Source organism: Grus americana, chromosome 1 (genome assembly GCF_028858705.1).
Source record: "Grus americana isolate bGruAme1 chromosome 1, bGruAme1.mat, whole genome shotgun sequence".
NCBI lineage: Eukaryota > Metazoa > Chordata > Aves > Gruiformes > Gruidae > Grus > Grus americana.
Genome location: NC_072852.1, coordinates 118,515,443 through 118,528,517, shown reverse-complemented (window position 1 = coordinate 118,528,517; position 13,075 = coordinate 118,515,443). Strand labels below are relative to the sequence as shown.

Here is a 13,075-nt window from a genome sequence, read left to right as displayed (position 1 = left end):
AATTTAATTGTTAATTTGAAGGATACCACTGTTTTAACAAACATACCTCACTTTTATATCTGTCTCTCTCAATGCTGCACTTGTCCAGTTGCCTGAAAACATCATCCAGTTGCACAGCAATTTCATCTACCTCGCTCTTATTTTCACCATCAGCACATTTGCTGCATTCAGTTTTTAAGTTCTGCAGGGTACTGCATTGTTCCTTTAGTTTTGTTATTTCTTCTAAGGCCTGTTCATAGAGAATGGACACTTCTGCTAAACTTCTTTCATGAACGTTTTCTTCTTCAAACGAAGAAATTGTCTCAGTGGACTGATGGCACATTTCTTTTTTTACATACTTATTATTCATTTCTAAAATCCTCTGTTCCAGTGTTTCTACTTGTTTGGTTAATACTTCACATTTGTTTTGGTACATTTCTTTTTCTTTGTTTAATAATTGCAGCTGTTTTTGCAGTTCATTTCCAAGATCTACAGATGTCTCAGCAACACCATTAGCATGGTACTGTTTAGTTTCCATCTCTGCCCTGGGAACTTGAGGATCGGTGTCATCCTCCACCTCTTCCTTTTTAACAACTAAGTTTGTGACCTCTGTCTGTGTCGCTGAGGTCAACTGTTCACTTTTTGATTCTGAAGTAGCTGCGCTGCAGGGTTCTCCGACATCACAGTTTTCTTTCTGCTTCTCCTCTTGATCCAAATGAATAAATTCAGTTTTTACTACAGGAACATCGGAATCTGCTGAAGGCTTTGGAGTACTGCTCTCCTCTAAAATAATGACATCTTCATCATCATCATCATGGTTGTTGAATGTTTTGTCCTTTAATCGAGGTTTCTTTAACGACACAGGTGTCACGCAACTAGGTGTCTTTCGTTTCAGACTGAGAAGCAAAATATTAAACTGATTATCGTATTGCTCAAACACCGCAAAGTAATTTGTTTCAAACAATGTTTAGTGTTTCTATAAGCACTATTAAAAACTACCACTCTAACTGGAAAGAGAGATCTCCCTGCATAGTACTTTAAGATGTGTAGCCAGAACTAGTGGCTGACATCCACACACTAAAATTATTACCTTCACACATTATTTGGAAACAGACTCAGTATTTATGGAACACCCCCCTGCACCTGTTCCTTAATCAACAAAGGTTAAGGAAAACATACTGCAGAGTGTGGTTAACACATCACAGTCTTTTCCTAAACAGACAAACCACTAAGCAATTTTCCTTGCTGGTGCACAGCATTTTTTGCTGTGTTCCCTTTTGTATTTCACAAGGTTTCTAGGTACCTTTAATCAACCTGCTGCTTCCTATGCTCTCAAAAGTGAGAGCTGCCAAAATTCATATATCACCTGAAGACAGGACTATATCCAACATCATCATTTTCATTAAGTTATTAATTTTAGAAATTAATAGGAATGTTTTTTGTACAGGTTCACTAACCTGTTATCAGAATCAGAATGTGGTGAAGATACTGATCTATTTAAAATAAGCAGAGGTCTTTTGACAGAAGCATTTGATGTTTCTGGTAAAAGAGATCGTGGAACAGCTTCCTTTCCACTCACAGCTGAGAATGTTTTGAAGTCTTTACTTGAAGAAACAGGTGTTTTTAAAAACATTTCATTATTGATCTATAAGATAATATTAGTTAAGAATGAAAACAAACAGACATTAGTAGATTCTTCAGAATAGGCGTAAGCAGTTCTCCTAACTACCTGCCAACACCTAAAACTCTGACCACCGTTTCTTATGTATACTACAAGGATTTCCCTGAACCCAGGCTCAGTATTTTGCAACAAGAAAGGCTAACTAGACTTCACATTGCAAACCCCAGTTTTCTTAACTTAATGATCACACAACCCCTCCCCCCAAACTCTGCTGATACGTGTGAAGTATTTCCTTACATTGGTTTAAGACATACAACATACTAGAAAGCAGCAAGTTCATAATTACAGGCTTCTGGCAGATTTCTCGGAGGACTTTGAATGCTGTACACCAGCTGCACACTCTTCTCCGTGCACAGATTTATTGCTGTCAGAAAGCAGCTTTCTGACCCTTACAAGTCCTTCTCCAGAAACAGCTATTTTAAAGTACTCTGTAGAGTCTCAGGCAAGAGCTTTTCCCAAGCTGTATCTCTGTCTGAAGTCTGACCATCATACACGAAGTATGGGACAGTAATCTTTGTTAAAGCTGTCATGATTAATTCAGTTTGTCTAAAATAAACAATACTTTACTTTTAGCAATAACTTCTGTACTTGTGTAAAAGTAATGGCAGAAAAATTAACACAATTAAGTATATAGGTTAAAACAGCACATGCAAAATCTCTTCTCCAGAAATGGAGTGATCTTAAGTTAGTGCTTTACTTTGAAAGCATCTTAAACTAAATCACACTTAGGAAATTTGATTCTGAGTTACAATCTACACATTCTCATCACTCAATCATGTTGATTTGCATCTGCATTTAATTTGAATTCGAGTGCTTCCTTGCAAAACCAGTTACTTTAAGTCTGTCCATCCCCAGCCCCCACCGCAGTTTTAAGGGTCTCTTTACTTTCATATCCTCATCACATCTCTCTACAATAAATCCACTTTCAATAACTAGATGTCATGCCATAAAAACAGGTGTAAGTGACTGACATCTTTTCCAGTACTATTTTGTGAGAGAGCTTTGTTCGTCTCAAACACTTTCTTAAATACTACATAGAAAGCAATGGTGAATTTTCTATCATCGGACTGCAAAGACAGGGGATTTTTGGTTTAGTAATAGTGAGCATAACCCGCACAGCCATCAAAATAAGACAGGATGTTGAACCAGTCAGTTGGCTGCTAGCTACAGCAAACTCTGACCTATTTGATCAAACTGCATAGTATTGTTGCCAGCAAGAACAACTCTGCTATCAGTTTCCCATCAACTTCAAGAGTTACCTGGTGGTACTCTAGTCGCTTCTTCAGTTTTTCCTTGTCTCTGCACAGCAGCAAGGAAAAAAAGAAAAAAGAGCTTAGATTCAAAATGTTAATTCATTATAAAACCAAACCATCCTCAGAATCTAAAAGCAAACATAATACTCCTTATCTCAGCTAGATACAATAAAGTTCTGATGAACATATTCTGGTTTATTGAATGAAAATTTTCTGCATGAACTTAGAAACTAGTATATTTTAAAGGCAGCTTAACTTCAAACTCTCTCAGATTGAGATTTTAAAAAACTGAAAAACCATCCCAAAACTCCCACTTCTAGAATGCTAACCAGCATTAGTTAAAATTACCTAAGTCAGTTTTTTTCCATACACCTTAGCTAAGAATCTTCTTTTTCTTAATAAATGTATTGAGGTATTCAGCTGCTTCAACATGGACTTTGAAAATAAGTTACCTAGACATGGTCTCCTAACAGCCGTAGTAGCTTGCTTCTCTAACATCCCAAACTATCCCCATACCACTTGCTACTATGAAACACTGCCCCTCTTGAACACAAATTACTGCATTGCTCTCCTTAGTAGTTATTAAATGAGAGAGGCCCTTTTCATTATGACTTTCCTAATTCTGATTTAGGAGGGCAAGCAGGTCAAAGAGATACATTTGAATGTAATGCCAACGTACTAATAACAGAGAAAAGAACAGTGCTATCCATCTATTCACTGCTACGATCCAGTCTTGATTTCAGGGCACTATTTTCTGGCTGGATATATTCCTGGAAGAGTCGCAATTATACCATAGGTAAAAGAAAAGGGCATTTAATTTTCACATTCCTTTTCTAGAGCTGAGACACTTGTAAGAAAGTCTCTAGTACTCACTTTTTCTTGTAAGTTTTCTCATATGTAGGATGTATTAAGTCATCATCTTCTGGTTCTTCTGGCACATTACAATTCCTGAGTTAGGGAGAAAAAAAGCATGCAACAGAAACAGTTTAACATCCATGCTTATAATAGGTAATAAAATAAGAACTAAAAGCAGTATTTAGACATTGATCAAAAATCTAATTTTACCGGAATTGTGGGTCAGGGTTCAGCGAGCAGTACCACTTTTCTGGCAAGTGCTCTATTCCATCTGGCAGCTTCCGCCATTTCAGACATGTATCACATTGTACCCACGTCTGATCAGGCTGTTTTCTGTAACGGAAAAAATACCACAACTTTCACACGAAAAGTTCATTTTCATGACTGAGTGTAAAACAGTAATAACAGTATGTAAAATTCTTCTATTTAGAAATAATACTCACTGTATCTCCTCAACTGGCAACGCTAATGGATATTCTTCATTTTTCTTTCTTTTCATTTCATTCCAGTAATCATTAAGCTTTTCTCCTAATGCTGCTATTGTAAGTCTAAAAAGAAAAGTTTTTAAAAGCTCACCTTAAATAATCAAATCCCAGCACAGAAAGAACCTTTATAAACTACAGTGAAAGAGTAAACGTATAAACCACTCAAATATTTCTATTTGCACAACAGTAGGCTTTTTGCTTTAAGAAAACCCTAGAAATCGGGAATTGCGTAGTCATGTTTGTCAGCAAGGAAATTACTGGAAATATGAGTTTGAGCACAGACAAAGACTGAAATAGAGTGCTCAATTCAGAAGTGCTGTGAATGTACAGCGCAAACCCTGAAGCCAACCTCACCAGTTCAACCTCAGTCATAGAAGAAACAAGTACAAAACCACCTCTGCCAATCCAGTACCCAGCTGCGTATTTGGCTGATGTTTCTGCACATCCATTAGCTGCAGGTTCATGACTACTCTAAGCTGACGTACAATACTACACTGAGACTGCAAACGTATGAACACTTTAATGTAGTATAAAGTCTATATGCTGCTAAAAGGAGCAGGCCAGTCTTACCCTAGGTCAATTTTTAGCTGGATTAACTTCCTGATCAGGGCTCATTGTGCAGCTCCATGACTACTAGAGCTGGCACACACAAGAGGGAGTGGTGCAGATGAATGACAACAAGCCCCGCAGGTGAGGTAGAGATTAAGACTGCCTCTTGTCAGCATGGTGAATTTATGTCAGAGTAAACTGGCTGGGTAACCAGAGCCTGAAAGTCAGTCCCTCCCTGCCTGGCTTATTCCAACAACCACACCACCCTGTTACCTGAACTAACACAAATGCTTGTGCAGTGAACTGGTCTGACCTAGAGAGTTTTGATCTAGATCATCTCTGAATCCAAGCCATGAATTTCTGTGCCAAAAAAAGGAAGTACCACAAGGGCAGGAATGAGCAGCAATGCATGGATGGGATCACATCTCTCTTCTGGACAGGGAAGGAGGGCAGGTCAGCTTACACTGATCATGAAATTACAGCATCAATCTTATATTTCTGTTTTGGGCTGGAAAGTTACCTTTTGAAAATGTGTAGCACTCTTTGCAGAAAAAACTTTATAAAAGATCTTTCGAGCATAGTATCTCTATGTCCACATTACAAGTGTTTTTAAAAAGAAACAAGTAAAAAACATTCTATGCTCACTGTACCAGCCTGTGGGAACATAGTGCAAAACCTGGTCAACACAAATGACTTTCCTAGAGCGTTCCTAATTCCTCCCCCTCTGCCAAGGGAACTGTTAGTGCCACCGCACAGGAAATGGTTCAGGGAACATCTGTATTAAAAAAAACAACACCAAACTAACACGAGTTATTTTCCACCTTGACCGTGTTTTCCCATGTATTCTCCTTAAGGGCTCCGCTAGCACAATGGCGGTTTAAAGAGCAGCACAAACTGTGGGTACCATTTAAAGATACAGGCAGATTGAACTGTAGGGGCTGTAGCAGCTATCAGGCTTGCTCCTCCTCCAGAGAGCTGCTGTTTGACCAGCAGGAATGACCAGATTTATCTTGCTATAGCCCCTCATCTGCTCCAATTAACAGCTCTGTTTATTGCAGCACTCTTGTGTGGTTTCTGGGTTATCTTTATATGCAAGCTGCATATAAATCATCAATTCAGGAAAGGTGTTGTGGACAGTTCAGGCTGCCCGTGGAAGCTGAATCACAACTGGCCGAAGAGCAAAACACGCAGCTTGAAAAAGGTAATGGCTTCTCCTATGTTTGCAAATCAATACCTTGACTTTCTAAGTCCACGTTGAAAGCAAGTGTTAGGGCTCATAGAAGGAAAGTGCCTGCTCCTTTAAGGGCCTATGGTCAAAGGAGCAACAAACAAGAACATAGAGACAAACCTGACTGACAAGGGAGGCAGTGATAAGAACAAACCTGGTCAGTCACACTAACTGGTAAGGACAGGTGGAGCGTGAGAATGTTTGGTTTGGTTTTTTTTTTTTTTTCAATTGGGAGGACAAGGAAAGGGAAGGAGACAAACACAGAGAGTAATAAAACCTGACCAACCAGCATTTACAAAGACAATAACCAGAAACAAACCCAGTCAGTCACACTAATTGATGGACCATCAAGAAGCTGCAAGCAAACTAGGATTTTGCAACTGATAAGGATGCAAACCTGAGGGTCTAGGATGTTTGGAGGGCGTCAGTGGAGCTATGCCAACTGATGAGGCAATGTGCATGGGGAAGGGGAGCAGGGAGGAACAAAGAGGGGGTAAATAGACAAGGATATTAAAGGAGCTGGTTGCACATAAAACAGGTTCGGTCAGTACAGTTGTCTGACTGAACCCTGTGCCTGATCACTGCAGTCTGTCCTATCTTCTTATTTAATATTTTCTTAACTCTCTACATAACTTCATTTTCTATCCCACGCATATGTGTTCGGCAAGGACTAAGTGCCAGCTACTGGTGAGAGCTGTGCGTGTGTGAGTGGCTTTGGTGCCAGCTCCTGGAGTCAAGACAGGGTTTGTGTGGTGTCAGCTACTGAAGCAAGTTGGGGTCTCAGCAGCCACCCACTGAAGCAGGAACAGTATGCCCCCCAAAAAACCAGCTCCTGGGGTGGGCCAGCATGAGTGAGGGACTTGATACCTTTCATGGAATTTAAAGTTAATCATGACTGTAGTTTTCCACAGATAAGGATGTTACAGATAGTTGCTAGGTACTGCTAAGGAGGACTAGTCGTACCCCTGTGTTAGTTAATGTTTATCCAAAAAACATACTAATTAAGATGTGATTGTCAAGAGGTAGAAGCGTTACTGATAAATTGTTAGTTTAACCAGCAGACCCTGAAGAACCGTTTGGAATTGCCAAAGTACTGGGGAAACTAGGGGAAAGGTAATTCCAGCAGGGGGAATTGCGACCACCGACCCATGGACCACCTACCCAAGTTATACCACCTACTTGAAAGATAAAGGTAGAGAAAAGAACTGAGCATGCATTCTAGTTTGCATACTAGATGAAGAAATCTAAACCAATCATTGTAACTGGGAGTTTACTACCTTGTAACATTTGTGTATAAATATGACAAAAAAGCTGGCATTAGGTATGCTTGATTTGTGGAAATCCACTGAGCACCCAGGCCTGAATAAAAGCAGCATCTCTCCTGTGTGTGTGAGAATTGGCTTACTGCACACCAGGCAACAAATTTGCTTTTCAGACAACAGGCTCAGCACTGGCAGCTGGAGCTAGAAATAAAAACTGAAACAAAGCAATGTCCCAAATAACCGCTGCCTTCAGTATGTCAAATATTTCAAATGCTCTATCAAGTAGCAGAGGATTTGAGGGCATTCAAGTCCATGCTTAGGAAATAAATTGAAAAGGGCTCAAAAATATCCAACAAAGCTTGTTTGGAAAAGACCAAACAAAAATTGTTATGAAAAACGTTAACAGCATAGGATTCACGTATCACAATTTTAGTCACGTGCCATACGTGTATCCACATCTCAGGAAGTTATTCTGCGCTCATTTTACAATCAGTGAGGGGCAGAATTGCAGCCAATCACTGTCAGGGCACTTGCTTTAAAATGATGTGTATGATACTCCAGACTTCACTGACTACACAATGAACGCAGTATAACTCCTACTGTTCAGAACAGTCATGCGGTTTAATGATGGAACATAAGCTTTTATTCTTACTACTCGGAAAAGCAGCAGCCTTTATCATCAAGTATTTCACAGTGAATGACACTACTCAATAGAAAGTCTACATAAAAATATACATTTACCTGTATTCATTTGTGTAGTCAAAATCTTGTTTGTTATGAGTTGGCTTTAGGAAGTTGCATTCAATAATCCCAACTACACCAACACCCATGTTGTTTGCCTGTAAGATATCAAGATCTAGCATAGAATATATGTTGTGTTTCCTGGTAATACTGCAAGAGTTTGTCAGAGGTAATTATAAGCTATATATACCAGGTAAAAACAATTTTCTGGCTTATGACTCCTCTCCAAAAAAAACCCCAAAAACTCTCGGCACAACCCCTCTCAAAAAATCCTCTGTTTCACCCTTCTTTTTGTCCTGAAAGATATGCTCAGGCTCATGTTTTGTGTATCAAGCTTAGCTTCGAAAACAAACATTAAAATAACTGCATACAATTTAATAAAATTTTTAATAGCTGCACAAACTAAAAAAGGTGGGGTTTATAAAGGATACATCAATATCTCAGTTTCCACCCGTATTCTTTTTTAAAATCAGCATTTGAGTGAAAATGATTTCTAAAGATTTTAAAATATTTTTGAGCTTTAACTTCTTACCTTCAACTGACAGCCAACTCTTTCATAAGCTTTGATGAGTCTGTTTTTATGGTACATCATTATTCCATAGTGATCTTTGTTTCTGCAGTTAAATCCAAAAGTAATTCTTACTGTTTTAGCCTTTTACCAGATATTAAGGAAAAATCTGCTTAATCTCATGTAACAAAAAAATATATTTACACTGAGTGTTCATTCTAAACTGGGTCCTGGAACTTTTTTTTTTTTAATATCGAGATAATTCCTTCAATATGTCTTTACAAAAAAACCCCCAAAAACCCAAAACAACCCCCCCCCCCAGCCAACTACGTAACTGCAACATACCCAGCAGAATCCAGACAGCTTACATAAGTCAAATAACTAAATTCAACGTGCAATGATATAAATATTAGCAAAGGATACGTTCAAAAATTTTGGCCTATATATATCGCTTTCAATGAAGGCAAGGCTTTTGGAAACCAGCTGTGTTTTCACTTTTTGTCCTCGCAGAATGATCTGCATTGTTGGCTTCAGATATAAAATACTGCAATAAGCCTACAAAATATACAGTAACTCCTGTTATTAAAAAAATCCAAAACCCCTGAAGATGTGAATATTTCACAATACACATTATGTTTAGGAAGACAAACTCAAGTTTTAATTAAATTTTGAAATGTGTTTTTTTTCCTCCAACTTGAATCCAGAAAAATAAGAAAAGCAAGTGTGTATAATAAGCATACATATATCACAAATTAAATGAATAGCAATTGAATATGACAAGTTAATCAGGTGACAACAGATGCAGTTTACCACTAAAAGAGCACTTAAACACACAACCCTTTCTTTTCTTATCCCCTATTGAGAGCTTAAAATTTCTACTACAAACTTCAAAACAACAAACAAGAGCAAGTGTGTTAACTTTGTTCCAAATGACCACATATTACCATAGCTTGACAATAGCTATGCAGTCTTCTTATAAATGTGTGTATCTATGAATTTTAATTTGCATTTCATTTATCATTATATTTACAACTTCTAATATTGACGTAGCTATAGGACTTGAGCGAGTCTTTCAATAATTGAAGGTTTTAGTTCAACTGGAATAATACTTCTGAATATTATCCACAAGAAAAGCACAGAACACCTAGTAATTCCAGATGCACTTTCTTACAAAATTAAGCCTTCAAAGCTTATGAATCAATAGTGGAGACAATGGTTGTATCAGCCTAAAGAAAAGCCTTGTTCCTGTCTGCATGCATATATTCAAACAACGGAGCTGTTTCCCAATTCCTTTACCTCTTTTTGAAACCTAGAAATGACACTTTGCCACCAAAATGCATCTGTTCTAAAAGATCCACGTGGGCATAGCATCAGTACTACATACATGTATACCTGCACTACAATTAAATGTCTACTCTGCTGACAACCACACACACTCCGATTTAATTTCTGAAGCTACTGATTGTATTTCCTTCTTGCTCCTTAGTGGATAATGATGGCTATGTTTCAGCAAAAGTAGAACTACAGAAAAAAGCAGGACTACAGAAAACATAGTAATTTTCTTCTAAATAAACAGCAAATGTTTACACAAGTTCAGAAACATATTCCACCTTCAATTTTCAAAGTTAATGCTTATATATTGCCCCAACATTTAAATACTGACATTCGTCTTCCCCCTACAATCATCGCTTCTGTATAGTACAGTACATTATATTAAAACAAAAACATACACCCTCCAGCTTCCAAAAATAAACAAATAAATTTTAAAAAGTGTTATACATACTCTCAGTGAATAGTCACTTTCTGGAACAATCTGGTCCAGTCTCTCTTGTTTTTTATACCCTTTTTTGCCAGTTTCATCTAAGTCCTCCGGAATTCTGATGTCGTATTTATCCTTGTCAAAGTCAAACTCTGTTTTTTCATTTTTATCTCTAAGAAATAAGATTAAAAAATATACTAATTTTTTTTGGAAAAAAGAAAGCCAACACAAGGTAAGATATCGTGGTGGACCCAGTAGGTATCACAAAGATGCAGTCAGTATCAGCTTTAAATTCTAGATGGACCAAGACACACGCATTCCTTCTAAACGCAAAATTTCTGAACACTACAAATTGCCTAAGACTTTTTTAATGCTGCAAAAATGACACTCACCACAGCTTTCCAACTCAATACTTATCACAATATGTATACACTATATTTAGTTGCAGATCTATATGCTGCAGTGTACTGGCAGTACCTTTGCACAGCATTAAGACATACCATAGTTGGCACAAATATTGTAGAAATAATTTTTTTTAATACTGAAACAGCTCTGTTTTGTTTGTTTTTTTTTTTTAAAATAGGTTTGATTATAACATATTAGAAATAACGTCACCACCCCCCCAAGTGTTCTTTCCCACAACTTCCCATGAATACACTCCAAAATTCAGAACATGAAAGTTACTCTGCCCAGTCAACTGAGTTCACAGTATTTTCATTTGCTTAAGCAACAAAGCGATACACCTGTTTATACCTAAAAATAAATGAAAGTCTACATGGGCAATGCAAATTAGTTTCTGAAGTGTAAAGGAGGTGAAGTTTTTCTTATGGAGCAGGTAGCAAGGGGAAACAACCAGAGTTAGCAACATATTTGTTACCTCCAGCCTTCTTGTTTTAAAATCTCCTAAGCTAGAAGTGATTCAGAGCTCTCATACTTGCAAGAAATGAATGAAAAAAAAAATCTCCAAACTTTTCACCTGCTATAATTGACAGAGATTTTTTTGTGCTGTAACATTTATTGTATACTGATCAAGGTGTAGTTTCCTGCCCCCCTCCCTGCCCTTTTTCTCATACGCAACAATACAGACACGAAACTGAAAAGAAGCTAGTTTCCTCGCCAAATTCACAAGACTGAAGCAGTTCAAAATTGCTTCCTATAGATACCTTGTTATTTCAGGTATTTAAAACTACAGTAAGCTAAACACTTAAGAACATAGTACAATCCCACAGAGGCAAGTAGAAGAGATACATACAAGCGTATTTGTTTAGTTGGATTTCTATTTATTTTGTGATAAACAGCTAAGAAGCTAAGAAAGGTCTAGATCCCTCTAAAAGGATGCTGCTGACTCCAAGCTTTAAAAGCTAGTAGTACTTGTCCGTACATACAAATATTTTTGTTTGAATTTTTGCATTGAGAATTTCATATGTCTGAAAAAATAGAATTACAGTTTATTTCAATTTTCTTTCTGGCAAAAGCAGTACCTCAAAGGAAAATATGAAGTCCTTTACATTCTCCTTCCTTCTGCTTTGTTACTTGAGATATTAGCAACAGTTCTCACACAACAATACAGCCCTTTAATCATGTGAGTTTGAGTCTAGTTTCCCAGTTACAGCTAACTGCCCACAGTCTTTCGGAATTCTTCTACAAAAAGAACCCTTTGTATGTTTGCATAGACTGAAAGATAACATGAACTAAATGACAGATCTAAGAGACTGGACTTCATCTTACCTTCTAAGATTCCAAATTATAATTCTTGTTCCTTTTTTCCCCATTATAGCATCTAGCTCTGCCAGTAATTTCTCCTCAGTAGAAAATAAAGAATGCGTTAAGATGGCCTTCAGGCTGTTTTTGGATTCTGTTGGATCACTTATCTGTCGTAAACATTGTGTTAAGGAGAGTAACTTTGAATGAAATAAACTTTGAATGAAATAAGCTTTCAGAAGATGAGGAAACTTCTGCAACAGTATCCTGTACTGACTTCACAGGTTCTCATTCCACATTTCAGAGCTCCTACACATATAAAGGTTCTAAACAAGTTATAGCATTCCTTGCATTTTACAATTTATTTAAGGTATTCACAAGACTAGACAGGGAGATTTGGAGATTTCCTTTACTGATATTATCATCCTAATGTTGCATGTACCCATTCAGAAATTGCTGAAAGGATATGCTGGTTGTTGAACGTCACTATAGGAACCATGACGTGTTCTGCTTTTGTGACTTCAAGGAAAGTCTGAGATAACAGGCCCACGCTCATGGTTTCTCCATTCTTGGTGAAGACTATTGCATCTTTTCCCAGGCGCATAGAACCCGATTTAAACCCATTTCCATATAGTCCCACCGGAACACGGCCATTCATCACAGATTTCTCACTGAAGCCGAAGCTGAAACATATGAAAACATTAGAAGAGTGTAAAAAGCCCTATAAAACTTGAACACCCAAAAGATGCATGCAAGACTTACCAAATTAGACTTAAACACAATGAGTTAATTGCTTGTTTTAGAGATCAGGGACTACTGTACAATTAAACAATGCACAGTTAAGCAAATGCTGAAAGTTACCCATATAACATTGCTAAAACCACACTGCAACAATTCAGGGAAATTTACTTTCATCTTTAAGTATGGAACAGAAATATCATATGTCTGGAACTCTGCAATAAACATTCTTATGAGATTCTAATAGTTATCCTGTGGCTTCACAACAAATACTAAGAAAAGCTCCTAAAGCTTTTTTTTTTTTCTCCTTCACTTGCTTGAAAATGTGTGATCTAC

General features: G+C 37.5%; 1 protein-coding gene across 5 annotated transcripts in view; it reads right to left on the bottom strand.

The window, feature by feature from the left end:
- The window catches only part of MORC3 (MORC family CW-type zinc finger 3), a 28,902-nt gene that overhangs the window by 6,321 nt on the left and 9,506 nt on the right, over positions 1-13,075 (bottom strand). For all 5 annotated transcript variants that reach the window (XM_054813558.1, XM_054813557.1, XM_054813556.1 and 2 more), the window contains 12 exons: positions 12,471-12,684; positions 12,029-12,177; positions 10,325-10,472; positions 8,965-9,096; positions 8,566-8,685; positions 8,034-8,131; positions 4,212-4,316; positions 3,979-4,101; positions 3,787-3,861; positions 2,920-2,959; positions 1,437-1,624; positions 47-875 (listed from right to left, as the gene is read on the bottom strand). In XM_054813558.1, coding sequence (XP_054669533.1) covers positions 47-875; positions 1,437-1,624; positions 2,920-2,959; positions 3,787-3,861; positions 3,979-4,101; positions 4,212-4,316; positions 8,034-8,131; positions 8,566-8,685; positions 8,965-9,096; positions 10,325-10,472; positions 12,029-12,177; positions 12,471-12,684 — 2,221 coding nt within the window. The remainder of the gene's footprint in view (positions 1-46; positions 876-1,436; positions 1,625-2,919; positions 2,960-3,786; positions 3,862-3,978; positions 4,102-4,211; positions 4,317-8,033; positions 8,132-8,565; positions 8,686-8,964; positions 9,097-10,324; positions 10,473-12,028; positions 12,178-12,470; positions 12,685-13,075) is intronic.